This window comes from Trachypithecus francoisi, unplaced genomic scaffold (genome assembly GCF_009764315.1).
Source record: "Trachypithecus francoisi isolate TF-2019V2 unplaced genomic scaffold, Tfra_2.0 Lachesis_group14, whole genome shotgun sequence".
In the NCBI taxonomy this organism is placed as follows: Eukaryota; Metazoa; Chordata; class Mammalia; order Primates; family Cercopithecidae; genus Trachypithecus; species Trachypithecus francoisi.
In genome coordinates, this window is record NW_022681459.1 from 38,488,141 (window position 1) to 38,515,215 (window position 27,075).

Consider the following 27,075-nt stretch of genomic DNA (forward strand, 5'->3'; position numbering starts at 1 on the left):
GCTAGGTATTTGGGAGGGAAATGCAAGCCAGACACAAGCCAGCACTGAAGATAGTGTCAGAGGAAAGACATCCATGAACATGCATGACCATATGACACATGGTGGGGTGGGGCGGCAGGGCATAGAGGACATCGGGGAAATCAACATGCCACCAGCTACCACTTATAGGGGGTTCTCCTCTGGCCAACTCTCAGCTAAGGTCTTCCTGCACACAGTCTCACTGGATCCCCTCAACAGTCCTTCCAAGTTTATAGATGCTTCTGCAAAAGTAACAGACAGATGGATGTCCCGAGGCTTGGGGAAGTAACACGCAGATGATTTGCACAAGGACACACTTTAAGAAGCAGTGGACTCAGAAGTCCAACCCAGATCTGCCTGGCTCTGGGCTCAAACCAGCTGTGGTTATTGCAGCCATTTCCACCTGCATCGCTATCGAGGAGTCAGGGAAGGCTGCATGGAGGAGGCCCTGTGTCAGCTGAGGCTTGAAGGAGGCCTAGAAGTTTGTAAGAAGATAAGTTGGAGTAGAAGGCCTTCTGGAAGTAAGAAAAGTCACGTGCACTATTAGCAAAGTAGGCCTGGGCTGGCACTGCTTCCTCTTTCTGCTTCTCTGTTTCCTGATGATGTCAACATGAATAGGAAGCGTAGGAGGCTTCCTCACTCTGCCTAGAGGCTCCAGAAGAAGGCTGGACTCTCTGACCACACAGAGGTATGTTCCGGCATCCAGGAGCAGTGCTGAGGGGTGGGGTCAGAGCAGGGGGGAATGTGGGGAGTCCAGGATGGAAAAGGACACGGGGAGCCTGGGGGGCGTCCTGTGGGCAGCTGTGCTCTGGGGACTTGGAGGACTTAGGGCTTGGCCTCTTGGGATGACCTGAGCCCAGACTCCTGGGGCAGCCAGCGTGTAGGGAGGCAGCCAGGGGTGCCAAGCTGCTTTGGTGTTGTACGATAGCTTTGGGGAGGACTCAGCCTCGCCAGTGGGATCTGGTTGGTCCTGGTGGGAAGGACGCCTAGTGGGGTGGAGAGAGCTCAGGCCTGGGAGTCAAGCAGCTATGGTCTGTCTTCACTTTGTCACTAAGATGCTGGTGGTAGTGAGAGCACCCCCTGTCCACCCTGGGCTTCTGTCTCCTCATTTGTGGAATGGGGAGCATAGATAGTCTCTGACATCTTGATTTAGAAACAGAGAGAATGCATGCTCGTGTGTTTGCCTGTGTGGGCATTTGTGTGTGTGCCTCTGTGTGTATGTGCATGTGCGGAGAGACTAAGAGGCAGAGGGTGAAACCTGGACCCTTGCTGTGCTGAGGCCCAGAGCTGGGTGCGATGTGGCTTCGGAAGCTCACTTTGAACTTGAGAAAGAGCCCAGCCCTTTGCCCAGAGACATACCAGGCACAATCCAGCAATCTCTCTCTTTCTCTCTTGCTCTCTCTGTCTTTTTAGTTATGACACTCTGCCCTGCTTATTTGGGTTGCTGATGTGTGTTGGTGCCCAGGTGTGTGTGTTCTGTAACCAAGTATGTTGGCTGGGTGGGTAGGTATCTGGGGTGTCTGCTTTAGGGTGTGTGCAGGCGTGCATACTGGTCCTGAGAATGAAAGGGCACGTGTTTTACTGGGACCTTGTCAGATGGGTGCTAGTGACGAGCTGCATATGTGCAATTTTTAGTCTTCAAAAACCCTGCTGCTATATTTTTGTATAGCCAAATTCTAAATTTTTTCTATTATCTTTCCTGCTTTTTAATCATTTTATAATGAGTGAACATTTCCAATTAGCTTTTGGTCACTCTTTTTCTCATCCTGCAGTTTTATTTATATTGTTCCAGTGTACAGATATACCAACACCACAGTTTAGTTCATAAGCTGTATAAGGAATGTATTTGATGCTAAACAAGCAACTATGCAGAAACCTGCCTTCATGAAAATTAGAATAATCTAGAAGTATGTAGCACAAGAGACAAAGTCCCCAGCAATTTCTTGTCTGTAATTCCATAGCTTACTCTTCTCACCACATGTATTCTTCCAGAACATTTTCTAAGCATGATACAAGCATGTAGTTTTTCTTTCCTTTTCTTTTCTTGTTTGTTTTTTGTTTTGTTTTGTTTTTGTGACGGAATTTTACTCTTGTCGCCCAGGCTGGAATGCAGTGGCACAATCTCGGCTCACTGCAACCACCTCCTCCCGGGTTCTGGGTAGCTGGGATTACAGCCCCCAACCGCCACCAGGCCTGGCTAATTTTTGTATTTTTAGTAGAGATGGGGTTTTACCATGTTGGTCAGGCTGGTCTTGAGCTCCTGACCTCAGGTGTTCCACCTGTCTCAGCCACCCAAAATGCTGGGATTACAGGCTTGAGCCACCGTGCCCGGCTGGTAGTTTTCTTTTTTACAGAAATGGGATTATTTATGTATTATTTTATATATATTATTTATATATATATTTCTTTTTTTTTACTTAATATTTTGGAATATTTCAAAATTTCTACAATGATACATATAGATCTAACTTGTTAAGTAACCCTAAGAAATACGTGGCATTTATTAGGATGGGTACACCGCAATGCATCTAATCTCATGTTGATTGACACCTAGATTGTTTCTAATTTTTCCACAGCTACGGAACTGTTTCTGTAGACTAAATTACTAAATGCAGAATTACCATGCAAGAATTACCATGTGCGTTAGAAATTTAATAGGTATTGTTAAATCAGTCTCAAAGCAGTTGAGCTAAGCTGACATTCCCAGGTAGTGCCTAAAAGGGCCAATTTACCTTCAGAGAAATTATCAATCTTCTAATTTTTGTCCAATATTACGTACGGAAATTCTCAATGTTGCTTCATTTTTTTCTTCCCCTGATTATGAGTGAAGTTGTACATTTTCTATATGTAGATTGGCCATCTGGATTTCATTTATGATGAACTTGGAGAAATTTTTGTTCATCTCCTGTTGAATTCTCTTTTACATCTTAACTTTTGGAGTGACTCGTTTATTATGTATATTAATAATCCATTTATATATGTTGAAAATATAGTCTCCCAAGTTATCACTTAGCTTTTTCTTTACCATGTTTAAGATGTCTTATGTCATATAAAAATGTTTTCATTGTTAAGTCAAACCTGTCATTACTTTTTATATGGTTTCTGGTTTTGGTGTCTTGTAAACCTCTGAGATTACCGGCGTCTTGTAAACCTCTTTTTACTTTATGATTTCTGGTTTGGTGTCTTGTAAACCTCCAAGATTACAGAAAGAGTTTTAATAATTTTACTATTTTGGTTTTGACTTTCAGATTTTTAGCCCACCTAGAATTTAGAGAGGTGAATAATGTGTAAAGTAACTTTTAAAAATAATTACCATCTAATTGTCTTAACATTGCTAATTATGAGTGTGCGGTTTCTCCTCTCTTCAATGATTCGAAGTGCTCCTATTATGTCCTAGGATTCTATACATACTTTATTATTTTCCTTATTGTTTTCTGTTCCATTTGGCTACCACTACATTCCTTATTATTTTTCCAGGGAATGGAGCAAGTCTCTCATCTCTGGTTTGTTATAATTTAGAATCAGTTTGCCAAGGCCGGGCGCAGTGGCTCATTCCTGTAATCCCAGCACTTTGGGAGGCTGAGGCAGGCAGATCCCTTGAGGTCAGGAGTTCAAGACCAGCCTGGCCAACATGATGAAATCCCATGTCTAGTAAAAATACAAAAAATTAGCCAGGCTTGGTGGTGTGCACCTGTAATCCCAGCTACTTGGGAGGCTGAAGTGGGAGAATCGCTTGAAACCGGGAGGCAAAGGTTGCACTGAGCCGAGAGCACACCACTGCAGTCCAGCCGGGGCAACAAAGCGAGACTCTGTCTCAAAAAAAAAAAAAAAAAGGCGGGGGGTGGGGTGGTGGGGGCGGTGGCTCACGCCTGTAATCCCAGCACTTTGGGAAGCCAATGCAGGCAGATCACGAGGTCAGGAGATCGAGACCATCCTGGCTAACACAGTGAAACCCCGTCTCTACTAAAAATACAAAAAATTAGCCAGGTGTGGTGGCAGGTGCCTGTAGTCCCAGCTACTCGGGAGCCTGAGGCAGGAGAATGGCATGAACCTGGGAGGCAGAGCTTGCAGTGAACCGAGATCGAGCCACTGCACTCCAGCCTGGGCGACAGAGCAAGACTCCGTCTCAAAAAAAAAAAAAAAAAAAATCAGTTTGCCAAGTCCATGAAGTATCTTTTTGGAATTTTCATGTTGATTGCGTTGAATTTAGAGATTATCTGAGGGACATTGGCCACTGGAAGTAAAGACAATAGTGAGAGCCTCTTGTGTGAGGCTTTTATGGGAGGACACTAACGTGCCCCCTTGGCTCTGACATCGCCTTTGGTTTCTGGCAGACATTCAGTGATGCCAACGTTTCCTCCACTGCCTCCTTTGCAGGGTTTGTTTGTTCATTTAACCAGAAAAGTCTTCTTTATTATTAAATATTTAGGAGCATCTTTCAAGATCAACTTATCCTTTTTTCCCTTTTAATCCGTTCATCTGTTTGTTTGAATCATAAATAGATTTCTCGAGGGTTCTCCTACAATATATGGGGTACCCTCTACTTGGCCATTACGTCTTCTTTTAAAAGTCTTTGTCAGGTTGACCTATGAAATTGTTTGTTTCTGGAGTGAATTTGTATTTTGCTTTTTTCCCCCTAGTTTTTATTCCTACCATTCAATTTCTTCATAAGCTTGGGAATGCTTTATGTGTGTGTTTATTTTAAGTAAGAAGGTGTTTGGTTTTTCTCTTCTCTTTTCTCTCTCTTCCTTTCTCTGTCCCTCCCACCCCTTCTCTGTCATCCTCCTGTCCCCATGCTTACTCTGCATTCTTAGTGATTTTTAATCTTTACATTTTTAAGGATTTAAAATGTATTGAACTTATATTTTCTGGGTTGGGCACAGTGGTTCACGCCTGTAATCCCAGCCCTTTGGGAGGCCAAGGTGGGCAGATCTCTTGAGGCCAGGAGTTTGAGAACAGCCTGGCCAACATGGTGAAAACCCATCTCTACTAAAGATACAAAAACTAGCCAGGCGTGGTGGTGCATGCCCGTAGTCCCAGCTACTCAGGTGGCTAAGTCACAAGAATCGCTTGAACCCAGGAGGCAGAGATTGCAGTGAGCCGAGATCATGCCATTGCACTCCAGCCTGGGTGATGGAGTGAGATTCTGTCTCAAAAAATATGTACATATTTTTTTAAAGAAACCGTATTTGCTACCAGCATTTGGGTTTATTTAGCACATATATGCTCTTCCAAAACAAGAGGAGATCTTTAGCAAGTTTTCAGTTCTCCTCCACTCTCCACCCCAGCCTCACAGCCAACTCCCATGTTAAAATCATCTGAGTTTTGGTTCAATATTCTTCTTTACTTATCTATAAGTGTGATTAGTTTCTTTGCCTCAGTATTTCAGCCTTTCTTGGATTTTTTTTTTCCTGAAATAAAACCTAGAGTAATTTTTTTCAGAAAAGATTTGAAAAACTTTCTTTGTCCTTACATATCCAAATTTTTTTGTGTCCTTTAAATGTCAAAGAAAACTTGGCATTTTGTGATTCTAGGTTTAAGCATAAATTTTCCTTGGTATTTTCAAGACATCTATTTAAAGTTCAGAGTCTCTCATGTGAAATCTCTAGCCAATCTGACCCTTGTTGCATTCAAAGTATCCTATTTGTTTTCTTCTGGAAGCATTTCTAGGATTATCCTCATATTCTTGCAAGATGTAAAGTTTACCAGTGAGAACTGGGTTTGATTCTATTAAAAGGAATCTTGGGAGTTAACTCTGATCTCTGTCCCCTACTATAAAACCCCATTGTAGTAGCCCCCGCCTCTTGAATACAGATTCCTTACTGTCTTTAAAAAATATTTTACAAAGGAATCTTGTTCTTTATTGAGTGGCCTGTTGTCTCCTTGAAAGCCCTGGGAAGCTTTCCCCATTTGCTCTTGTATCTGTTTGGTTGCACATGGAAAATCCCTAAGCAATAGTGGCTTGACAACATAGAAGTTTCTTTTTCCCAGCATATAAAAGAGGCCCAGGGGTAGCAGTTTCAGGTTAGTATGGTTGCTCCAGCGTGAGACTGGGAATCCAACTTCCTCTCTTTCTGTTGCATCATCTTCACATATGACTTCCATCCTCAAGGTAACCTCATGGTCCAAAATAGATGCTGAAGCTTCAGCTATCGCCTCCAAGTTGCAGGTTGGAAGAAGGAAGAAAGACAGAGGGACAAAAATGAACCTCTCGCACCTGAGTCAACTGCCATCGAGCAGCCTTTTTTGGAAGACATACACAATGTTTCTACTCTCACATCCTTGGATCACATTTAGTCACTTGACGGCACCTACCAGCAAGGGAGTAGAGGAAATAAAAACTTTTATTCTGTGTAGCAATCAACTCAGCTGAAACCTTGGCTTCTGCTGCCAGGAGGAAAGGGACACGGTCTTCCACTGTCTTTCAGACTAGGTGGCTGACGCTGTCTGCCATACCTGCTCTTAATTCTCTCCACCCCCTGCTTCTGGATGCTGGAATTTTTGAATTTCTTTCCCAGGTCTAAACTTTTCTCTAAGACTTTTCGTCTCCTTGACTATTTGCTCTATTTTATATATCTATCCTTTTCATTTGTGGTATCCCTTCTGTGGTCTGACCCATTATTGATAGTTTGTTGTTTTTTTTGTTGTTGTTTTTTTGAGACAGAGTCTCAGGTTGGAGTGCCATGGCAACTGTCTCAGCTCACTGCAACCTCCGCCTCCCAGGTTCAAGCAATTCTCCTGCCTCAGTCTCCAGAATAGTTGGGATTACAGGCGTGCGCCACCATGGCCAGCTATATATATATAATATAAATATTATATTTTTAGTAGAGACAGGGTTTCACCGTGTTGGCCAGGCCAGGTTGGTCTCAAACTCCTGACCTCAAGTGATCTGCCCGACTCGGCCTCCCAAAGTGCTGGGATTACAGGCATGAGCCACCACGCCCAGCCTTTGATTGATTTTTTTTTTTAAATTATGGATCTCACATCTTCAAATTCCAATAATTCTGTTATTTGCATAGAAGTGCCTTCTTTTAAATGGCTATGATTTCTCAAATCTCCCCGAGGATGCTGATTTAAATGTCTTAATGTACTCTTTTATTTTTGCTGTATCTGTGCCTGTCTGGAGAAGCGTCTGCTGGGTTAGTGTATGTCAGAATACATGTGCGCTGTTTTGGCATTTGGGAAATGGAATCACTATTGGCATAGAGGTCAGGGACAGAGTCTAGAGGTAACTCACCGTGGGCTTGAATCCCAACCTGTTCCTTACCAACCATGTGACTGTCGACCAATTATATAACATCCCACCCGTTTTCTCATCTACAAAGTGGAGATTCTAGCGGTAACCTACATATGGACGTATTCATATCCATGAAGCCTTTTGAATAATGCCTGATTCAAGGAAAGCACTGCAATATTGTCAGCCACTATCATGAATTCTCTCTGTATAGGTGAATGTTGTTTGTACTCTTTAATGATATTGATTTGTTTTAACCTTTTACACTAACCTGTGCTCCATAATTCTAGTTGCTATGGTCTATATGTTGAAGTGCTCCCAACTTTATGTTGTAACCTAATTCCCAATGTGAGACTATCTGGTGGTAGTGCCTGTGGCACCCTATAGAATACCCCAGCAGGTACCCTTGCTCCTTCCGCCACGTGAGATTACAGGGAGAAGACTGTGAGGAACAGGCCCTCACCAGATATTGAATCTTGAACTTCCCAGCCTCCAGAACTATGAGAAATAAACTTTGTTACTTGTAAGCCACTCCATCTGTGGTATGTTGTTAGAGTAGCCCTAAGGGATGAGTACGTTGGTGCAAAGATTTTCTGTTTGCACTCTGTCCTTTGCTTTTATGGTTCAGTCAGTTTGATAAATTACAGAAGATTTCACTTTTATGTACTTCTGCCAGCCTTTGTCTCTGTGATGTCTCCTATGCTTTTAAGCTTAAAGAGTTCAAAGGCATTCACTCCTCTGGTTTGCAGGTTTCATAGGATGTAACATTTTACATTGAAATTTGTAATTAACTTGTTATTTGGGGAATGGTGTGAAATGGGGTTTTAGATAGGCATTTTTATGTTGTTATTCAATAATGTTAGCATTTTTTAAAATGGAATATTTCATCACTTCACATTGATTCCTGATTCCTCCTTCATCATGTATTAGTACATTCTGGGGTCAAACAGAGCTTGTTTCCAGCCAGCGTGTCCACTGATAGATTCTGTGTGTGTGTATGTGCGTCTGTGCATGTATCTGTATGTATGTGTGTATGTCTGTGTGTAGATGGTATATGCGAGTGTGTATATGTGTATGTGTGTGTGTTGTGCATGTGTATGTGTGTGCCTGTGTGTGAATTTGTGTGTATATGTGTAAATGTGTGTGCATGTTTGTGTGCATATGTGTATACATGTGTGTATACATGTATGTATCTGAGTTGTTCGTGTATGTGTATGTGTGTCTGTGTCTCTCTGTGTGTGTTTGTGTGTATGTGTGTGTGCATGTTTGCATGTGTATATGCATGTATATTGTATGTATCTGTGTGTGTGTCTGTGTCTGCGTTTGTGTGTATATGTGTGGGTATGTGTGTGCACGTTTTGTGTGTACGTGTATATATGTATGTATCTGTATGTATCTGTGTGTGTGTTGTGCATGTGTGTGCCTGTGTGTGTGTGTGTTTGTGCGTGTGTGTGCCTGTGTGTGCGTGTGGTGTGTGTGTGTGTGTTTGCGTGGGCATGTTGAGTGAAGCTGCCAGCAATCTTCCAGAAGAAAAGGAGCCACAGTTGTTTGTTCTGCTCTCTTGGGTACTTCCCAGACCAGTGAAATGAAAGGGAGGAAACCCCCGGCCTCCGAGGAGAAAAGGGAACTGGCAAGCAGAGGGTGGGGGGATGACGGTAAATGGAGCAGGGGTGGGGAGAGCACAGGCCCTGTGGAAGCGAGGACATGTGTGTGTACGTGTGTTCATGTCCAGGGGATGACACTGTGGCATCCAACAGCCGTGGACCCGCAGCCCACGGGGAGCTTAGTAGGAGTCAAGTCCCAGGCCTCCCTCTCGGCCGCTCTGCTGTCTAGCGCATTGTGTAGTGGTAGTGTCAGTGACACAAGTGGGGGCCCAGTGCCTCAGGCCACTCAGTGCATGTCCATTGCCTTCATGTTGCAGGACACTGAGGGGTCATGCATGAGGGCCACTTCTCTGGGTTGTCCCCACAACATGGGTGGTGTCCCTGGGACACGTGGAAGGGGAGGGGCAGCTCACTGCTGACATCTCCTTCTGCAGGCCTGGAGGAGGCAGAGGCCAGGAGGGAAAGGTCCCAAGAACCTGTGAAATGGATCTGGCCTGGCTCCCAGCTGGGCAGGAACACAGGACTTCAGGACACTGAGGACCCTGCCACGCCCATGGCCAGCACCCACCCGTGCTGGCACCTGCCTGTCCAGAGCTGACCAGGGAGATGGCACTGGCCCAGAGGCTGCTCTCCATGGCCCTGCTGGCCCTGTGCTGGGGGCGCAGACTGGCAGGGGCAGAAGGTGAGTCCCGTGGCTCCCACCCCCTTCCCTGTCCCCCTCCTCACTGCTGCATCCTGGGGGAGGGCTGCAGCATACCCCCAGGACCCTGCCCACCAGCCCTCCTCCTGCTCCTCTCCCTCCGTCTCTCCCCCTGGCTTTCCCTGGGCCTCCCTCGCTTCCCTCCTCCTGCACATTCCTGCTCATCCTGTCCTGGAAAGTCCAGCTGAGCGTGTCTGGCTTCCTGGCCCACATTTCTCAGCACGGCACTCCTGGCCCCCAGCCTCCAGGATGGCTGCTCTGGCCGTTTCCCTGTCCCTCTTTTCCCAGCAAACACTCTCTGCACCTCAGTGGTTCCCACCTCCGGGACTTTGCTCCTGCAGGTCCTCGGCCGGGGTTCCCCTCCTGCTTCAGCCGCTAGCACCCTCCTTGTGCCTGAAGGCCATGCTGGGATGCTCCTGGGTTCTTGAGGTGAAATGGCCCCTCCCAAGGGCTCCCAGACTCCCAAGGGCTTCTGTGATAATGCTGGGACCACAGTCCCCTTAACAAATACCAGGATCCCGAGACTGGGGACTAGAGAGCAGGGGGGAGGGCGCAGGGTAGGACTCTGCCACACTGCATCCCAGGGCTGAGTGTGTGCCCCCTCCCAGGCTGCACAATGGGTTCAGGGGCCAGGCCTGTGCTTGATGCATGTCCCTGTCCTGAAGGTGGGGGAGGGGACCGTGCCCAGGAACAGCACACAGCAGAGGCCCAGAAAGTGTGCTGAGAACCAACAGAATATCGCGCTTCTGTCGGGAGGGGAGGGTCTGCAACCAGGAGCCCCCCATCGGGCAGACCCCCTTCCCAACTCAGGGCACCTCTGCCTCGCCACCTGGTGCCTCTGCAGGGACCTGGGAGACCCCTCCCCAGAGCTGGGCATCCCAGAGCAGCTGGGGGTGATGGTGACAAAGGTCCCCACAGGAAAGAGAGGTGACCCCCGCCTACCCCTCTTGTCAGAAACCGTCCCGCTGCGGACCCTGCGCTGCTACAATGACTACACCAGCCACATCACCTGCAGGTGGGCGGACACCCAGGATGCCCAGCAGCTTGTCAACGTGACCCTCATTCGCCGGGTGAATGAGTGAGTGACGCTGGGTGCAGGGTCCACGGGCAGGGGCTACGGTGTCCCCTGTGCCTGGCGTGGGATGGTGGTGTAGAGAGGGACCTGTCAGGTCAGCCTCAGGGTGGAAGTGGACAGAGGACAGAGGAGAAGGGAGGCCCTCCTGGGAGCTCCTGCCCTGCCAGGCACCTGCCAGGCCGGGCGCTACTGTCTGACCTGGGGTTTCTGTGGAGTACCTTCTACACCCACTCACGTTGTTGATGATGGTGGTGGTGACAATGGTGACAATCTTCTCTTATTTCGTCACAATTTAACACAATTGCCCCACATGTCCTGTCTTAGTTCCTCCTCACTATGAGGTGGGCAGGGCCAGGCCATGATGCCCCAACTGTGCCACCGCCTGCCTGTCCAGAGCAGAGCAGGGCGAGGATGCTGGCCTGGGAGCTGGCCTGGGAGTTCACAGATGGGGAAACTGAGGCCCTGGAGGTGAAGTGCCAGTCCTGGCCACAAGGTAGGGAGTGGCAGAACAGGCTGTGTGAACGTGTCTGGGAGGGGGCTCCGCGCTCTCCCCGGGTCCCCCTCTGCATATGGGCTGCGACCTCTCTCACCCGAGCTCTCCTGGGCATGCACCACACGGGAAGGGGACCAGCATCGCTCTGGGGTGTTGGCCAGGGTCTAAATCAGCCTTAAATGAAATAATTAAACAACTGGAACCAGAGCGGCAGGTGACAACCCACTGGAGGTCATGCCAGCATTGGGGGGTGGGACCGGCTTTGCCACCCCCCCCCACCGCCTTCAGTTCTTCTGGGCACCTCTGTTGGACCTTCTCCATTCTCCCCAAAGACCATCCTGCCCCTCCCCGTGACCTGCTTCCTCCTGCTCTGACACAACAGGAGACCAGGGAGACGCTCCCTCCCCACTCCACACTCACATTCCCCACTGCCCACCGCCGGGGCATGGGCCTGGACCAGGGCACCTGTCTAAGGCCTAAGACCTGATGCTGTCTGGTCCTGTGGCTCAGGAACATCACGGCCCCCAAGTCCCTACTCTGCCCTGTGCCACCCACTGTACCCTCTCCCAGGATCTTTCCCAATCGCCTTGCAAACCTCAGATGCCCACAGGAGTGCAGTGCCTGGGCATCTCCTGACCTGACAACCCTGCGGCCCCTCTTTCTCTGTTTCCTTTGACAGCAGCATTCCCTACAGAGTTGTCCACACTCACCACGTCCAGTGTCTTTCCGGCCATTTCCTCCTGGGCCCACTCCCCCAGGATGCTGCCCCCACCAGGCCACCCAAACTGCTCTGGTCCAAGTCAGCAAATGCCCCGGGGAACAGGATCTCATGGTTGGGCCTCCGCCTTCTTCCTACTTGACCAGGGGCAGCCCCTGACAAGGAGGACCACCATGGCCTCCCTGCAGTTCCTCCTGCACCTGGCTCTGCCCACAGCTCACCCAGCACCCCCAGAGCCCTGCCCACCCTCCTCTTTCTCCTTGTCTGCTGCCTCTTGGTTCTCTTGGCTGCCAAGGGTGAGACGCCCAGGCCTAGTCCATGAACCTACTCTCTGCTGTATCCACTCTGCAGAGACCCCCTCAGGCCCTGGGGGCATCTCCCAAAGGTGACCTCAAGCCCACACTTCCCCTAAGCTCCAGGCCTCCGGGCTCACTAGCCTCTCCACCTGTCACTTAAACAACAGGCGTCTCCGACTCCAAATGTCCTCAGCCAAAGTCCCGCTCTCACCTGAGCTGCGTTGCTGCCTCCATCTCCCCCATTTCCCTTTCTAAATGGGAGCTCCTAGTGGCTCAAGCTAAACAACAGGGAGGATTTCGTTTTAAGTCTCTTTTGCCACCATTCCTTCCTGACTGCTACATCCCTCCACCAGCAAATGCTGCCAACCTTATCTCAAGCAGAATGTGAATCTCACCCACACCAGCCTGACCAGCCTGGTGCACGCCACTTCCTGTCACCTGGATATTCCAGAAGCCTCCTAACTGGGCCCCCTACTTCCAACGTTGCCACTTTCCCACCTCAGTCGATTCACAACTGAGGACCCTCGGGAATCCTTTCAAAGCATTCATCAAAATCTACAACACCTTTGCTCAGAACTGTTTCCCACTCACTCGCAGTGAGATCCAATCCCGTCACGTTGACGGATGGGTCTCCTAGACCTCCCTGTCACATGCTCTACTCCCCGCGCGCTGGTTTGAGGCCAAACCACGCAACACACCAAACTCTGCCTGCCCCAGGGTCTTTGCACATGCTGTTCCCGTTTCCTGAAATCCTCACAATTTGCACAGTCCCTCCCTCAATGCCTTTAACATTCTGCCCCCAGGTCACCTCCTTAGAGAGGCCTGCTTGTCCCATATTTCAAATCGCCTCCCCAGCCCAGCCCTTAATCCCTCTTCACCTGCTTCTTGCTTTATTTATCCACATGAAGTTCTCTCCACTGCTCACGCTACACGCTTTGTTCCATGCGGGTCCCCTTCTCCCAGGATGGCAGCTCTGGGGGCAGGATTTGTGTGTGTTTTGTCACTGCCTGGCCCCTGATTCTGGACAGAGCCAGGCACGTGGTGAGCACTTAGTGAAACTTTGATGAGTGAGTGATCCCCATACACCCTGGGCTAAGCCATGTCCTCTCCCAGCAGGGACCTTCCAGAGCCAGTGTCCTGTGACCTCAGTGAAGACATGCCCTGGTCAGCCTGCCCCTATCCCCGCTGCATGCCCAGGAGATGTGTCATTCCTTACCAGAGTTTTGTCGTCACGGACGTTGACTACTACTCATTCCAACCAGACAGGCCTCTGGGCACCCAGCTCACCGTCACTCTGACCCAGCATGGTGAGGGGCTGGGGACCCCGCCTGGGGCTTGGTTTCCTGTGTGGACAGGGGGGCACCAGGGGTGGCCCAGGGAGTCTTCAAGGCAGGAGACCAAGGCTTGGGGTTGGGTGAGGGTTTCTTGAGGGATGAGGGTGTGGTGTGGTTACGTGGAGGCTTCAGAGCAGGGACTGTATGAGGGGCCCCTGACAAAGGCTTCTCCTATGCCCCTGGCTGCTACCACCTCCCACTAAGCCATGGGCTTCCAGCACTGCAGGCTTCCCTTGAAGAAAACCGTTCTCACCACTCACTTAGAAACCTACCCAGTTAAAAAACTCTGTCCGCTTAGTTGTCTCATCTCATCTCTGAAGCAACCCGTTTCCTGGATGTGGCCCTTGAGGCCCAGGAGGTCAGATGCCTCCTCTGAAGTCCCCCCGCTGAGCAGTAATGACAGAGATGGGTCAGCCTTCCCAGGGGCTTCCTGCACGGTAGACAGGGAGCTTCTCTCCTCCCTGCCCTGGAGGAGGGACCCCGTGTGGGCTGCAGTCCCACAGTGGTCCATGAAGCCATCTGTGGTCTAGGGTGGGGTAGATGATCATTTTATATAGTTAGGTTTTATTTGCCTCTATAGTAGAAAGAAATATAACCCGCAGTTCGAAGTCCTGGATTCAAGGAAATGGCTGCTTAGAATGAAGCTAAACCTAAAAAGGGACATGTTTTATGAAAGTTTTCGTTGACGTCGCAAAAACCCACGCCAGTGGCAGGCTGGTAGGAGGAACTGCAGGCTGTCACTGGAGTCTCAGAACCACGGCAGGCTTGGTGCTGTTACTGGTGCCTTTGGCTGCTGCTGAAACGGAGACAGAGGGAGGTGACTAGTCCAGGGCCTCTCTGCTGCTGCTGGCAGAGCTGAGATCTAGCGCAGGATGGTCTGGGTCCTTGGTCCTAACCACCAGCCCAACTGGTGCTCTTTGCAAGGGTCACACGGAAGGGGCTCTGACCATGGCTTCCTGCCCCTTTTTTGAAACAGCATCATCAAGCCACTGCCAGAGGAGGGGATGGGTTAGGCCACCAGGAATCCATCAGAAGCAGTGTTTCCACACATGGGTTTGATGGACACAAGAGTCCCTTCCTTCCCAAGAGCAGCTCAGGGTGCCCAGGCTGGAGGGAGGAGAAATACTATACGTCGTCCACCGTGAGAACTTACTGACAGCGGCGGGTGGGTACCTCATGCAGGGGATAAAGGGCAGGGTCCCTGGAAGATCAGCGCAGGCTTCCCAGAAGGAAGAGCTTTGCAACTCAGATCTGAAGGGTGGACAGGAGAGGAGGGCAGGAGGAGCCTCTCTGGCAGGGTAACAGCTGTGCAGAGGCTGGGGGATTGGAAAGGCACGGGCGGCCCCGAAGAGGTTTCTGTCTCCTGCAGTCTCAGGGTAGAGAGGACCCTCTAGGCATGGAGAGCACTGAGGGGAAATGCCATGATCAGATGTGGATGTGAGAATGCTGGGGACAGGGGACTTACAGGGTAGATTGGAGGAGCAGGAGTTGGGAAAGAAGTTGAAGCTCAGGATGTGACCTCAAGCACTCATTCCTAGAAATGACGAGGACACAGCTGGCTAGGAGATGGGGACATGAGGGCAGGCAAATCAGAGTTCGGATATACACACAATTCATTCATTCAACCCTCTTTCCTTGAGCACCTACATATACCAACAAAGCCGTCAACAAACCAGCCAGCAACCCTGCCCTTGGAGCTTACAGCCTGGAAACCAGGAAGGTTTCCAGGGCGATGAAGACAACTCAGATATAGGGAGAGAAGTGTGGCCCTTGGCCTCCTGGAGCCTGTGTTAAGCGGTGAGGTAGGGTCCAGCCTAATGCAGACTAGCAATGAATCAAGGAAGCTGGGGGGTACTGGGCAGGTGACAGGCCTGCCTCTGATCTGCTCTGAGGCTCCATGTCTGGAGACCTTGGACATTTCACTTCCTCTATGAGTTTCTCCATCTGTGAAATGAGCTGGTGGACTAAACCTCTTGAGTTGGTTGAGCAGGTTTCTGATGGGGCTGCCAGTCTGTGCAGTTTGTGGTAGCTTCCAAGAGGGCTCTGCCGGGAAGGACTCCCCCTCCATGACAGCCTTGGGGGTTGGGAGTGCAATGACCCATGAGGGACGCTGGTCCTGGCTGTGGGTGGGGAGGGGCGGCTTCTCTGCTGTGTGTCTGCCGTTCTGGGTTGATGATTCCTGACATGCTCTAACATACCACAGCCCATGTCCAGCAGAGAGCACTTACCTCCTATGTGTGAGGGTATTTTTGTTTGAAAGTCATCCCTCGGCAAGCAGACACAGAAATGCCAGAAACCAGGTGCCATGTCTTCATTCTGCATTTTCTTGAACAACCCAGAGTTCCCAGGAGATGGGTGCTTGCCTTGTGGCTGCAAGGATTTCATGAGAAGCCCCAAGGTTGCCTACGCGTATCCGTTCATTCATTCACTCATTCACCTTGCCCTGTAATTCACTAAGCAGCCGCATCTCAGCCTGGAGATAGGGAAGGGGGTCAGGACCAACCCCACCCACCCCCATCTCCTTACCCCTTAGGGGAGGCAGACACAGAAACACAGGAATCTCTCAGCTGTGGTAAGACCTGGTGGAGGGAATTCCACTGAGCTATGGTGGCAATGAGAGAAAGAATAAGGGATTCTGCCTGGAGATGCGGATCCGAGGACGTTCCTAGAGCCAGAGGCATTTGCCCCGGGCATTGACAGCAGGAGGGACCCTGGGCCGGAGGAAGGGAGCTTGGACAGCAGGAGGGGGAGGCCTCTGAACCGCAGGCCCCTCTGCTGGCAGGAGCCACCTAGGCCGCAGCATGGGCAGTGGGGAGCCTCAGGGCAGAGGAGGCTCCATTGAGAGTTTCCTCGCCAGTGCCTTTTAGGGAGCTCGGATCACATGGGCATTGCAATCGGCCCGGCTTTCCATTGCTTTCATGTTGAAACGCTACAGTTTTGCAGAAGAAGGGCTGAGGCCCACAGAGGAAATGGGTCTTGCTCAAGGTCCCTCAGCTGCTGGGGGCAGGGGTGGCCTGGAACCCCCTGTGTCCACACAAAAGGCCATGCAGGCCCTGACTGCCCCCGAGCGGCCCAGCCCTTGGGTGCCCTTCACTTCCCCCCTCCAGTCCAGCCTCCTGCGCCCAAGGACCTGCGGATCAGCACCGACCAGGACCACTTCCTGCTGACCTGGAGTGTGGCCCCTGTGAGGCCCCAGAGCCACTGGTTGTCCCTGCGGGATCTGGAGTTTGAGGTAGTCTACAAGCGGCTCCAGGACTCTTGGGAGGTAGGAACCACGGCCAGCTCTGCCCCAGCCCAAAGGGATGGGCGGCACCCCTCCTTCAGCACCCACTGTCTCCTGACAGGATGCAGCCACCCTCCTCTCCAACACCTCCCAGGCCACCCTGGGGCCAGAGCACCTCATGCCCAGCAGCACCTATGTGGCCCGAGTGCGGGCCCGCCTGGCCTCAGGCTCTCGGCTCTCCGGACGTCCCAGCGAGTGGAGCCCAGAGGTTCGCTGGGACTCCCAGCCAGGTAACGGAGCCAGAGCCCAGGAAATGCCCCGTGGTGGGAGGGTGGGCTCATCAGGAGCTCCTGGCACAGCAGGGTTCCTGGGCTCCACCTGGGGGCTTCCCAGATCTCCTGCTGCCATCTTTCCGGGAGCCTCCCTGGGCTGTCCCACCTGTACTGTGATTGCTGCCCAGTAGGGCTCTGCATCTGTTCACTTTGGGCTTCCCGTTTCTGCATGCTCTCTGCCACCGGCAATGACAGCAGTAACAACAATAGCGCTATTAGCAGCCGTGTGTTAATGGAGGCTACAGGATGTGCAGGGCTTACCCACGTTTTTCTGTTCAGTCCCCAAACACTGAAACTTAGATACTACTTCCATTCTCCGGGAGGGTGTGCAGGTGCACAGAACTCTCTCTCTCGGAGCTGTTGGACACCCAGCTGGCAGGTTCAGGCTGAAGTTTCAGTCCTGGTCTTTTGACCCCAGAGCTCGTGACCTCTGTGATGAATCACACGGAGGGCACCTACCGAGAACTATGGGAGGGATGAAGGAGGGGGTGCCTGAGGACCTGTCTCCCTCCCAGGGGACGAGGCCCAGCCCCAGAACCTGCAGTGCTTCTTTGACGGGGCCGCGGTGCTCAGCTGCTCCTGGGAGGTGAGGCAGGAAGTGGCCAGCTCAGTCTCCTTTGGCCTCTTCTACAAGCCCAGCCCAGATGCAAGGTGAGCATCTTTTTTCTCCGTCCCCTCCCCTCCTCTTGGCCTTGCTCTCTCCACGCTTCCTTCTGTCCCTGGGGCCCCAGCAGAAGCCACAGCCCACCCCAAGCTCTCCTCCCTCCCGTGTGCCCTCCCTCCCCCTGACCTCAGCTCTGCTGTGCTCCTCAGGGAGGAAGAGTGCTCCCCAGTGCTGAGGGAGGGGCTCGGCAGCCTCTACACCAGGCACCACTGCCAGATTCCCGTGCCCGACCCCGGGACCCACAGCCAATACATGGTCTCTGTTCAGCCAAGGAGGGCAGAGAAACGCATAAAGAGCTCAGAAAACAGTGAGTTTGCTCCCAGCCCGCTGTGGGGATGGTCTGGGACTAGCCCACCCTCACTGTGTAACCCAGATCAGCTCAGGGTTCCTCCTGGCCAAGTCTTCATGTTTGTCACTTTCAAAGAGATGCAGTCCAGTGACCAAAAGTGAACAGAGGAGCAATGAAACCACGATGGCAGTGGCCGAAAACAGGAGCAGATCTTTTAAACCTCTGATCTCTTGTCCTTTTCTTCTGCTTCCCTCTCCTCTCCTGCAGCTCTCCAAATCTCCACCGCTAGCCACACTCTCCTGGTCCTGTCACCAAAACCCTCCCTTTCATTCCTCGTTGGATGTTCCTCTTTCTGATTTCCGAAGTTCCCCACCGACTGATATTCTTCCTTTAATGTAATTGATCTATGATGTACTTTTCAGCTGGGGTCTGTGGTGTGTACAAATAGTGTTGATCCTTGGAGCTTCATATGCTTCATTTCTGTGATGTAACAAAGACCCCAGTGCAGTGGAACGTCTCACATTGTTTCAGGATGACCAAGTTCTTCCATCCAGTCTTTAGCATGTGTGAAGGGCAGAGGCCAATTTGTCTTAGTTACCTGGGTTTGAATTTATCATTAACTCTCTTGGGATCCTCACTGGGAACAGAATTCTGATTGTTCAAACGCACAGGATATATTAAGGGCCTCATATAATGCCTGGCACATAAGAGGCCTCAACAAATTACAGGCATTCATATTATGTTTCTACTATGAAGGCATCGAGGTTATAAGCATTCTCTTTTTGCTTTTGGGTAGACTGAAGCTCAGAGAGGTTGAGTGAGTTACTTAAAGTTGCACAGCTGTTAGTAGGCCGATCAAGATTAGAGTTCAGAACTTCTGAGTCCCTGCCCAGTTTCTGCTTTCTTTACCCTTTGCCTCTTTCAACTTGTGGGTCTGCCGGCCAGGTGGGAGGTGCTGTCTGCAAAGGGCTTTCCCCTTCTCTTTGGCCACTGTCTCGTTGGGGAGAGGCCTCACCTAGATGTTGTTGAAGGCCTGCTACAGCTGCTGTATTGGGGATTTTCTGGTCATGAGAACGTGTGAATGGTCCTGGCCTTCAGCCATCTCCCTACAACACCTCTGGGACTGTCAGACAAGAGAGCCCATCACACTGGTGGGGTCGTAATCTTTGTTCTACCACTGCTTACCTGCCTTTCCTCAGGGCAAGTTACTTAATGGTTCTGTGCCTGAGTTTCCCTGTCTGTGAAAAGTGAAGGTTAATAGTACCCACCACATAGGGCCGTTAGAATTGAGTGGAATAATTCATGTGGAATAAGTATGTATAACAGTGCCTAAAACATAGTCAGGCTGGGCACAGTGGCTCACACTTGTATTCCCAGCACTTTGGGAGGCCAAGGCAGGTGGATCACAAGAGGTCAGGAATTCAAGACCAGCCTGGTCAACATGGCGAAACCCCATTTCCACTGAAAATACAAAAATTAGCTGGGCGTGGTGGCAGGTGCCTGTAATCCCAGCTACTTGGGAGACTGAAGCAGGAGAATCGCTTGAATCCGGGAGGCAGAGGTTGCAGTGAGCCAAGGTTGCACCACTGCACTCCAGCCTGGGTGACAGAGTGAGACTCCGTCTCAAAAAAAAAAAAAAAAAAAAAAATAGCCGGTTGCCTAGAATAGAACCAACTCATAGTGGTTTTATTTTTATTGCAAAAAAAAAAAAAAATAGGAGTGATGCAAGCACTGAGCCACATCGCTACAAAACAAGTGTATCTCAGCATCTCCCAAGAGGATACCACTCAGGTCAAAACATGATATAGTGAAGTGGGGATGAAAAGGATGAACCATGGACAGAACCTCGGGTCTTGTGCCAGTGGAGATGGCCCCAGTGTCTAGCATGAGACACGGGGAATGTTCTGTTGGAGGGTGGATGTGATGACTCTCCTAAAAGTGTCCCTCCCTCCAGTCCAGATGGCCCCTCCATCCCTCAACGTGACCAGGGATGGAGACAGCTACAGTCTGCGCTGGGAAACAATGAAAATGCAATATGAACACATAGACCACACATTTGAGATCCAGTACACGAAAGACACGGCCACGTGGAAGGTGAGGGCCTTTGCCCGGGGAGGGGAGAAACACTGGGGAGGGCAAGAGAGGAGAAAGCAACCAGAGGTGTTCCACCTGCAAGGCGTCAGGCCCTTGGCAGGTGACCAGTGAGAGGTAGCCACTGGGACGTGGTGATCACTAGGCTGTGTGGTCAGCAGGTCACTGTCCCATCTCTTGGTGAAGTAACTGAGGTTCGGAAAAGTGGCGTGGCTTGGCCAACATGAATAGCTGACCCTGAGTTCCCAGGCAACAGAGGACCCTCTGGGCAGGGAGGGGTTGAAAGGCCACTGGGAAGAAGGTTTTCAAAAGTCGTGAAAGTTTGGGGTTATTTCCTCAGAGGAATCTCATCTGGACACACATGGGGGCTCAGACAGAGCTGCTTCTGATGAGTCGGGGGTGGGCCCAGGCCAGGGCTCAGTCCCCTGCCTCCAGAGCCCAGAACAGAAACCACAGAACCAACCCCAGACCTTCAGACTAGAAATGGGGCAACTGAGGCTAGGAGGGAGATGAACCAGTGGTGGAGCCAGTAGCAGGCCCTGGGGTCCCGAACTCCCATTCTCAGGGTCCAGAGTCCAGTCAGCCTGCACTGCATTCCTGGAAAGGCCACAATGTGGGTGTGCTGAGAAGGCTCAAAGGATGGTGGGACAGGTGGCTTCAGGGTTCCGGGCCTCAGTGTTGTCAATGTCAGGGGCTGCACTGAGAGGCGGAGTCCCTGGGGCCATCCGAAGTGCTTTCCCTGGGTGGGCCCTTAGGGAGGATCCACGGTGGTGAGAGAGAAGCCGCAGCAGGCCTGGGGCAAGGCAGAAGCTGGGAGCCAGCGAAGCTGAGGGTCCAGGTGGGAGGGATTTGCAGCTGCTCCCACAGGCACCGGGCCAGGCCTCACCCTCAGCGCCAACCCACAGGACAGCAAGACCGAGACCCTCCAGAACGCCCACAGCATGGCCCTGCCAGCCCTGGAGCCCTCCACCAGATACTGGGCCAGGGTGAGGGTCAGGACCTCCCGCACCGGCTACAATGGAATCTGGAGCGACTGGAGTGAGGTGTGCTCCTGGGACACCGAGTCTGGTAGGTGAAGCCTGGAGTCCAGAGCTTCTGGCCAGGACCAGCTCGTAGTTTCTCACTGCCATATAATCCTCAATGCAGTAGCTGTAGTAGGCCTGCAACAACTTGTTGGTGAGCCCTCTCCCCAATTAGATGGTGGTCAAATAGAAAGGGAAGGCCTTTGCAGACAGCACCTCCCACCTGGTCGGCAGACCAGCAAGTTGAAAGAGGCAAAGGGTAAAGCAGGCAGAAACTGGACATGGAATCAGAAGTTCTCCATCCACTCTTCATGAGACAGTGCAGCTGGGCAGAGAGTGCAGGCTGTATGGGCACAGAGATGTGGGGCTCCAGACCCCACCCCATTCAGGCCTCCTTCCCTCCCTTGGGCCACTAGTCATTGGAAAGTGACACCTGGTGTGCAATACAGACTGCAAGTGAGGACTTGAAGGAGCAGAGGAGAGCAGATCTCATGATCACTCCTCCTTTAAACAGGGACTTAGACCTCTGTTAATATGGCCCTTGATTTCTTAGCTTTTGGGACTACCAAGTTTTTGTGGTTGCTCCGCCCGAGTTTCCTGTTACCATGGAAGCAAGAAAATCTAGAGCCGCAGACTGTGTCCTTGGATTGCAAGGTTTTGCTGTGATTCCTTCATCTTCCCACCTATCTGCACTTGCCTCGTGCACTGACCCCTCACCTTTCACCATAGTGACCACCAGGGGACTCCTGTAGAACAAGACAAGTCCAAGGGGTGGTTTCAGAGACAGTAAGGATACAGGAGATATTGGGAGCAACCCAAGTGCACAGTCAGGCTTGGTAGTGGCAGGGGCCCAGGGAAAGGGCCACAACCAGGTAGAAAGGAGGCCGGACCAATGGGCCCAAGAGAGGAGCAAGAAGGGAGTCCTGGAGGAACCTGGCCTGGGAACTCAGGGCTGGGCAGCAGGAGGGATCAGGGGCCTTCAGAGGGGCCTTTGCACCTACTGGTGTCTCTGCCAGCATGCCTTTCCCCATCTCCACCTCTCTAATCCTTCCTATTACTAGAGGCCCAGCTAATATGCCACCTCCTTCAGGAAGTCCCCTGTGATTGCCATGAACTGTGTGGTACTTGCCCTCCCTGTAGCACCTCCTGTGCTGTAGATCCCAGACAGGATCTGACCCTCCTGTGTCCTCCCAGCACTTTGAACACTGTAGGGGGTTCAGACCAATGTCCTTCTCAGCATGGATCTGGCCTCTCTCTGCTAATCCCCCAAAGCAGTAAGTTCCAGAGCCCTAGGCCTGCACAGAGCAGGGTCTTAGGGAATACTGCGCCAACCCCACTCTCTGCCCTGAGGTCGATTTCCCTCCCCGATGCTGACACTCCTCTTCCTCCCCGGCTACTGGAAGTGCTGCCCATGTGGGTGCTGGCTCTGGTCGTGATCTTCCTCACCATCGCTGTGCTCCTGGCCCTCCGCTTCTGTGGCATCTACGGGTACAGGTGAGGGGACTCTGTGGGGCTGGAGGTGGTAGCCGAGACCCCAGAGGGCACCAGGGAATCCCACCCAGCTCCCTCCAGGTCCTGCCCTGCCACTCACTTCCTGGGCCTCAGTTTCCCCTCTGGACATGAGCATGGGAGCAACTGGCCCTGAGTTCTCTGATGGCTGTCACCTCCCTGGTGTCTTCCAGGCTGCGTAGAAAGTGGGAGGAGAGGATCCCCAACCCCAGCAAGAGCCACCTGTTCCAGGTAGGAACTGGCTGCGAGGGGTGGGGTGGGGGCTTCTCTGTTCCTGCCTTTCTTGTCTCTGTCCCCACCTCCTCCTTCCCTTCCAGTGGGTTTTGGGTGGTAGGGATGTAGGTGGACTGGAGAGGGGCTTTGGGAGCTTTGGGAGCGGGGCCAGCACTTGGAAATGCATTCCTGGGATTCCCTGGAGTGCCCATGCCTGGTCCTGCCTGCCAGAGCTCTGCATGGAGCCCAGTGGAGAGAACTGAGTGTGGGGCTGCCCGGGACAGGGTGGGCTCACGGGGGGGGTTCCTGCCACCAGGATGGATGGGGTGTCAGGAGGCAGAAGGGCTCCCCGAGGACAAGAGACCTGGACTGAGCTGTGAGGGTCCGAGTGGTGCCAGGTGGCAAAAGTTGCTCAGTCGGGGCATCTCAGACTCAGGGCATCTTGAGGGTGGAGACGGAAACCCTTCAGGAAGGGAGCTGAGGGCATGGGACAGGAGGCTGGGGGCCATGTCGGGAGGCTGAGGTGACCGTAGGGAAGACACCAGCATGTGGGTGATGGGAGCCCTTTAGTCAGGCAGGCGGGGCCAGCTTTGCCTGTGGAGGGATCTCTCTTGGCTGGTGTGGAGGAGAAAGGTGGGCGAGCATGGAGACAGGCACCCCAGGTTAGAAAAATCACAGGAAAAGGACCCTGTCCTCAGGTGTCAGGGACATGCGGGAAGTCCCAGCCCCCATCTGGGCCTCACTTTGCTGGTGTCAAAAGGCCATGGCCAGTCCTGAAGAAGTGGAGATGCTTCTCTTGTCTGGGGGCTCCTTGAATCCCCCTGCACCCCCATCCCCCTCTGCCTTGCCCCCACCTCGGGGGCCTCCTGATGCCCACAGGCCCAAATGTCTCCGCCCTTGCAGAACGGGAGCGCAGAGCTTTGGAGCCCAGGCAGCATGTTGGCCTTCACCAGTGGGAGCCCCCCACACCAGGGGCCGTGGGACAGCCAGTTCCCTGAGCTGGAGGGGTGAGTGTCTGGGCTCATGGATCACTCCTGACCTCTGGGGAGCATACGGGGAGCTGACCCCATTGTGCAAATCGGGACTCAGGTGAGGTTGTTTGTGGCTCACTGTGAAGGGATCCGAGGGGGCAGGTTTGCACTAAAGCAGGAGGCACCTGGGGTGGATGTGAGGAAGAACTTCCTCTTTCCAGGCTAAGGAGGGCCAGACAAAGGAAGTGACCAGGAGTGAAAAGGGAAACAGATGGCCTTCCCCTCCCCTGTTGGCTCGGAGGCGTCACACTGCAGAGGCCTCACGGGGTAGCTGGGGCTGTAAACTCCCGGGAACTCAGTGCCTGAGCCAGCAGCTCACCACCGACTCGGCAGGGAGAAGGGGGTGGCACGGTTGATAGAATGACGGAAGGGTGGCCCGGTGCACAGGCTGGGCATGAGCCTGGTGCTGAAGGAGGATGGACTTTAAAGTCAAAAGGGAGAGGGCTCCAGCCTTGCGGAGGAAGACCTTGAGCTCAGCATGGAGGATGGAGCTCCTGAGCCACAGAGAGACTGAATTCATGTCCCGTGTTCTTCTCTGGGGCCCCTGCTCCCTCAACCCTGCCCCGCTCAGGTTCTCACTGTGAGCTCTGGGGGACATCAGGCTTCCAGAGAACCATCTCCACCCCACCAAGACCCTTGTGCCTGAGCCGAATCATCTGCGCAAGGTGGTCCCAACTCTTTGGCCCATGTTCTTCCCACAGGGTGTTCCCTGTAGGATTCGGGGACAGCGAGGTGTCACCTCTCACCATAGAGGACCTCAGGCATGTCTGTGATCCACCATCTGGGCCTGACGCGACTCCAGCTGCCTCAGATCTGCCCACAGAGCAGCCCCCCAGCCCCCAGCCAGGCCCGCCTGCCTCCTCCCACACGCCTGAGAAGCAGGTTTCCAGCTTTGACTTCAATGGGCCCTACCTGGGGCCGCCCCACAGCCGCTCCCTGCCTGACATCCTGGGCCAGCCAGAGCCCCCACAGGCGTGTGGGACCCAGAAGTCCCCACCTCCAGGGTCCCTGGAGTACCTGTGTCTGCCTGCTGGGGGGCAGGTGCAGCTGGTCCCTCTGGCCCAGGCGATGGGACATGGCCAGGCCATGGATGTGGAGAGGAGGCCGACCCAGGGGGCTGCAGGGAGTTCCTCCCTGGAGTCCGGGGGAGACCCTGCCCCTCCTGCTCTTGGGCCAAGGGTGGGAGGACAGGGCCCAAAGGACAGCCCTGTGGCTGTACCCGCAAGCTCTGGGGTTCCTGAGGACCCTGGAGTGGCCTCTGGTTACGTCTCCTCTGCAGACCTGGTATTCCCCCCACACTCAGGGGCCTCGGCGGTCTCCCTGGTTCCCTCTCTGGGCATCCCCTCAGACCAGACCCCCAGCTCCTGTCCTGGGCTGGCCAGTGGACCCCCTGGAGCCCCAGGCCCTGTGAAGTTAGGGTTTGAGGGCTATGTGGAGCTCCCTCCAACTGAGGGCCAGTCCCCCAGGTCCCCAGTGAACAATCTTGTCCCCCCTGAGGTCAGAAGCCCTGTCCTGAATCCAGGGGAACGCCGGGCAGATGTGTCCCCAACATCCCCACAGCCCGAGGGCCTCCTTGTCCTGCAGCAGGTGGGCGACTATTGCTTCCTCCCAGGCCTGAGCCCCGGCCCTCTCTCACCACGGAGTAAACCCTCTTCCCCGGGACCCTGTCCTGAGATCAGGGATCTAGACCAGGCTTTTCAAGTCAAGAAGCCCCCAGGCCAGGCTGTGCCCCAGGTGCCCGTCATTCAGCTTTTCAAAGTCCTGAAGCAGCAGGACTACCTGTCTCTGCCCCCTTGGGAGGTCAACAAGCCTGGGGAGGTGTGTTGAGACGCTCAGACCTAGACAGGCAAGGGGACAGAGAGAACTTACCTTCCCTCCCACCTGACCTTCCTCAGTCATTTCTGCAAAGCCAAGGGGCAGCCTCCTGTCGAGGTAGCTGGAGGCCTGGGAAAGGAGTTAGTCTTGCTCCAGAGCCCTTGACCTTCGGCAAATCACTTCTCTCCCTGCGCTCACACACACACACACGTACGTGTACACATTTTTCCCCTCAAGTTAACTTATTTGTAGGTTCTGAATTATTAGAACTTTCTAGACATACTCATTCCATCTCCCCCTCATTTTTTTAAATCAGGTTTCCTTGCTTTTGCCATTTTTCTTCCTTCCTTTTCCACTGATTTATTATGAGAGTGAGGCTGAGGTCTGAGCAGAGCCTTGTCAGACTGAGACGCATCTGGTTGTGTTTAGGATTTGTGTGGGCTGCCTGTCCCCGGCAGGTGCTGATGCATATGACATGATTCTCATCTGGGTGCAGAGGCGGGAGGCACCAGGTGGGCACAGTGGGGGTTAGGGCTTGGAAGAGTGGCACAGGATTGGGCACGCTCAGTGAGGCTCAGGGAATTCAGACCAGCCTTGATTGCCATTCTGAGAAATGGGCATGGTAATGCGGGTGGCGGGGTGCCAGGGACGTACATGAGAGACTGAGAGCTTCTGGGGAGCCCTGCTGGTGACGTCTGCGGGATCTCCAGTCCCCTGAGACCCCATGTCATGTAGAGAAGTTAACGGCCCAAGTGATGGGCAGGCTGGTGGGACCTGGGAAACATCAGGAGAGGAGTCCAGAACCCACGTCTACTGCAGAAAAGTCGGGGGAAACTGCCTAACAAAGGAAAATGCCCCAAAGACATATATGCTTTAGGGCCTTTGGTCCAAATGGCCCAGATGGCCACTCTTCCAGATAGACCGGGCAACTCTCACTCCCACCGGCCACAGATGAAGGGCTGCTGGTCAATGCCTGGGCCTACACCAAGGATTACGTTTCTTTTAAATCTTTGCCTTTCAGATACATGAAAAATAATGGCATTAAATTGCTTTAATTTGCATTATTTTTGTTATCCAGTTTGCACATTTTTTTATAGGCATCTTAGGCATTGATTGGTATTTTTTAACTGGGCCAAGCACATTAAGGTTTTTCTTCTGTTGGGTGCTATCATTTTCTGATTAAGTTTTTTCAACTATTAACATATGGTCTTTCATGGATGATGGAGTGTTTTCCCCCCAAATCTGTAGTTTGTCTTATAATGTTGTATTTGAGGTTTTATGGTGTATAAATGTGAATGCTTCTGTAATGTCAAACAGATCCCTAGTAAACTCCTTCTTCACTTTTACTGTCAAATTTACAAAGGTCTTCCCACTGCAAAGCAGCGTTTGTCCTAATTTATATAATTTTTTCTAG

The 27,075-nt window shown here is 52.3% G+C and overlaps 1 protein-coding gene across 3 annotated transcripts; it reads left to right on the forward strand.

Moving 5' to 3' along the window:
• The first annotated feature begins 546 nt into the window (after nucleotides 1-546).
• Nucleotides 547-26,725, forward strand: CSF2RB (colony stimulating factor 2 receptor subunit beta). 3 transcript variants are annotated; one of them, XM_033232844.1, is made up of 14 exons: nucleotides 547-706; nucleotides 9,291-9,538; nucleotides 10,511-10,634; nucleotides 13,252-13,445; nucleotides 16,580-16,737; nucleotides 16,817-16,985; nucleotides 17,543-17,678; nucleotides 17,841-17,998; nucleotides 19,935-20,074; nucleotides 20,977-21,139; nucleotides 22,497-22,587; nucleotides 22,776-22,833; nucleotides 23,719-23,822; nucleotides 24,548-26,725. In XM_033232844.1, exons 2-14 carry the CDS (start codon nucleotides 9,463-9,465, stop codon nucleotides 25,671-25,673), a joined length of 2,697 nt encoding a protein of 898 aa, XP_033088735.1. In that variant the 5' UTR covers nucleotides 547-706; nucleotides 9,291-9,462; the 3' UTR covers nucleotides 25,674-26,725. The 3 variants fall into 3 exon arrangements, with proteins under 3 accessions (XP_033088735.1, XP_033088736.1, XP_033088737.1); XM_033232845.1 differs by having other exon boundaries at nucleotides 13,255-13,445; XM_033232846.1 differs by lacking the exons at nucleotides 547-706; nucleotides 9,291-9,538; nucleotides 10,511-10,634 and adding an exon at nucleotides 10,992-11,124 and having other exon boundaries at nucleotides 13,255-13,445.
• The last annotated feature ends 350 nt before the right edge of the window (nucleotides 26,726-27,075 follow it).

Excerpts from the sequence above, each read along its gene's own strand:
- CSF2RB (XM_033232844.1), top strand. The coding sequence starts at position 9,463 with ATGGCACTGGCCCAGAGGCTGCTCTCCATGGCCCTGCTGGCCCTGTGC. Across the intron at positions 16,738-16,816 it reads GGCTCCAGGACTCTTGGGAG|GATGCAGCCACCCTCCTCTC; the intron begins GTAGGAACCACG and ends GTCTCCTGACAG. Across the intron at positions 23,823-24,547 it reads CAGTTCCCTGAGCTGGAGGG|GGTGTTCCCTGTAGGATTCG; the intron begins GTGAGTGTCTGG and ends TTCTTCCCACAG.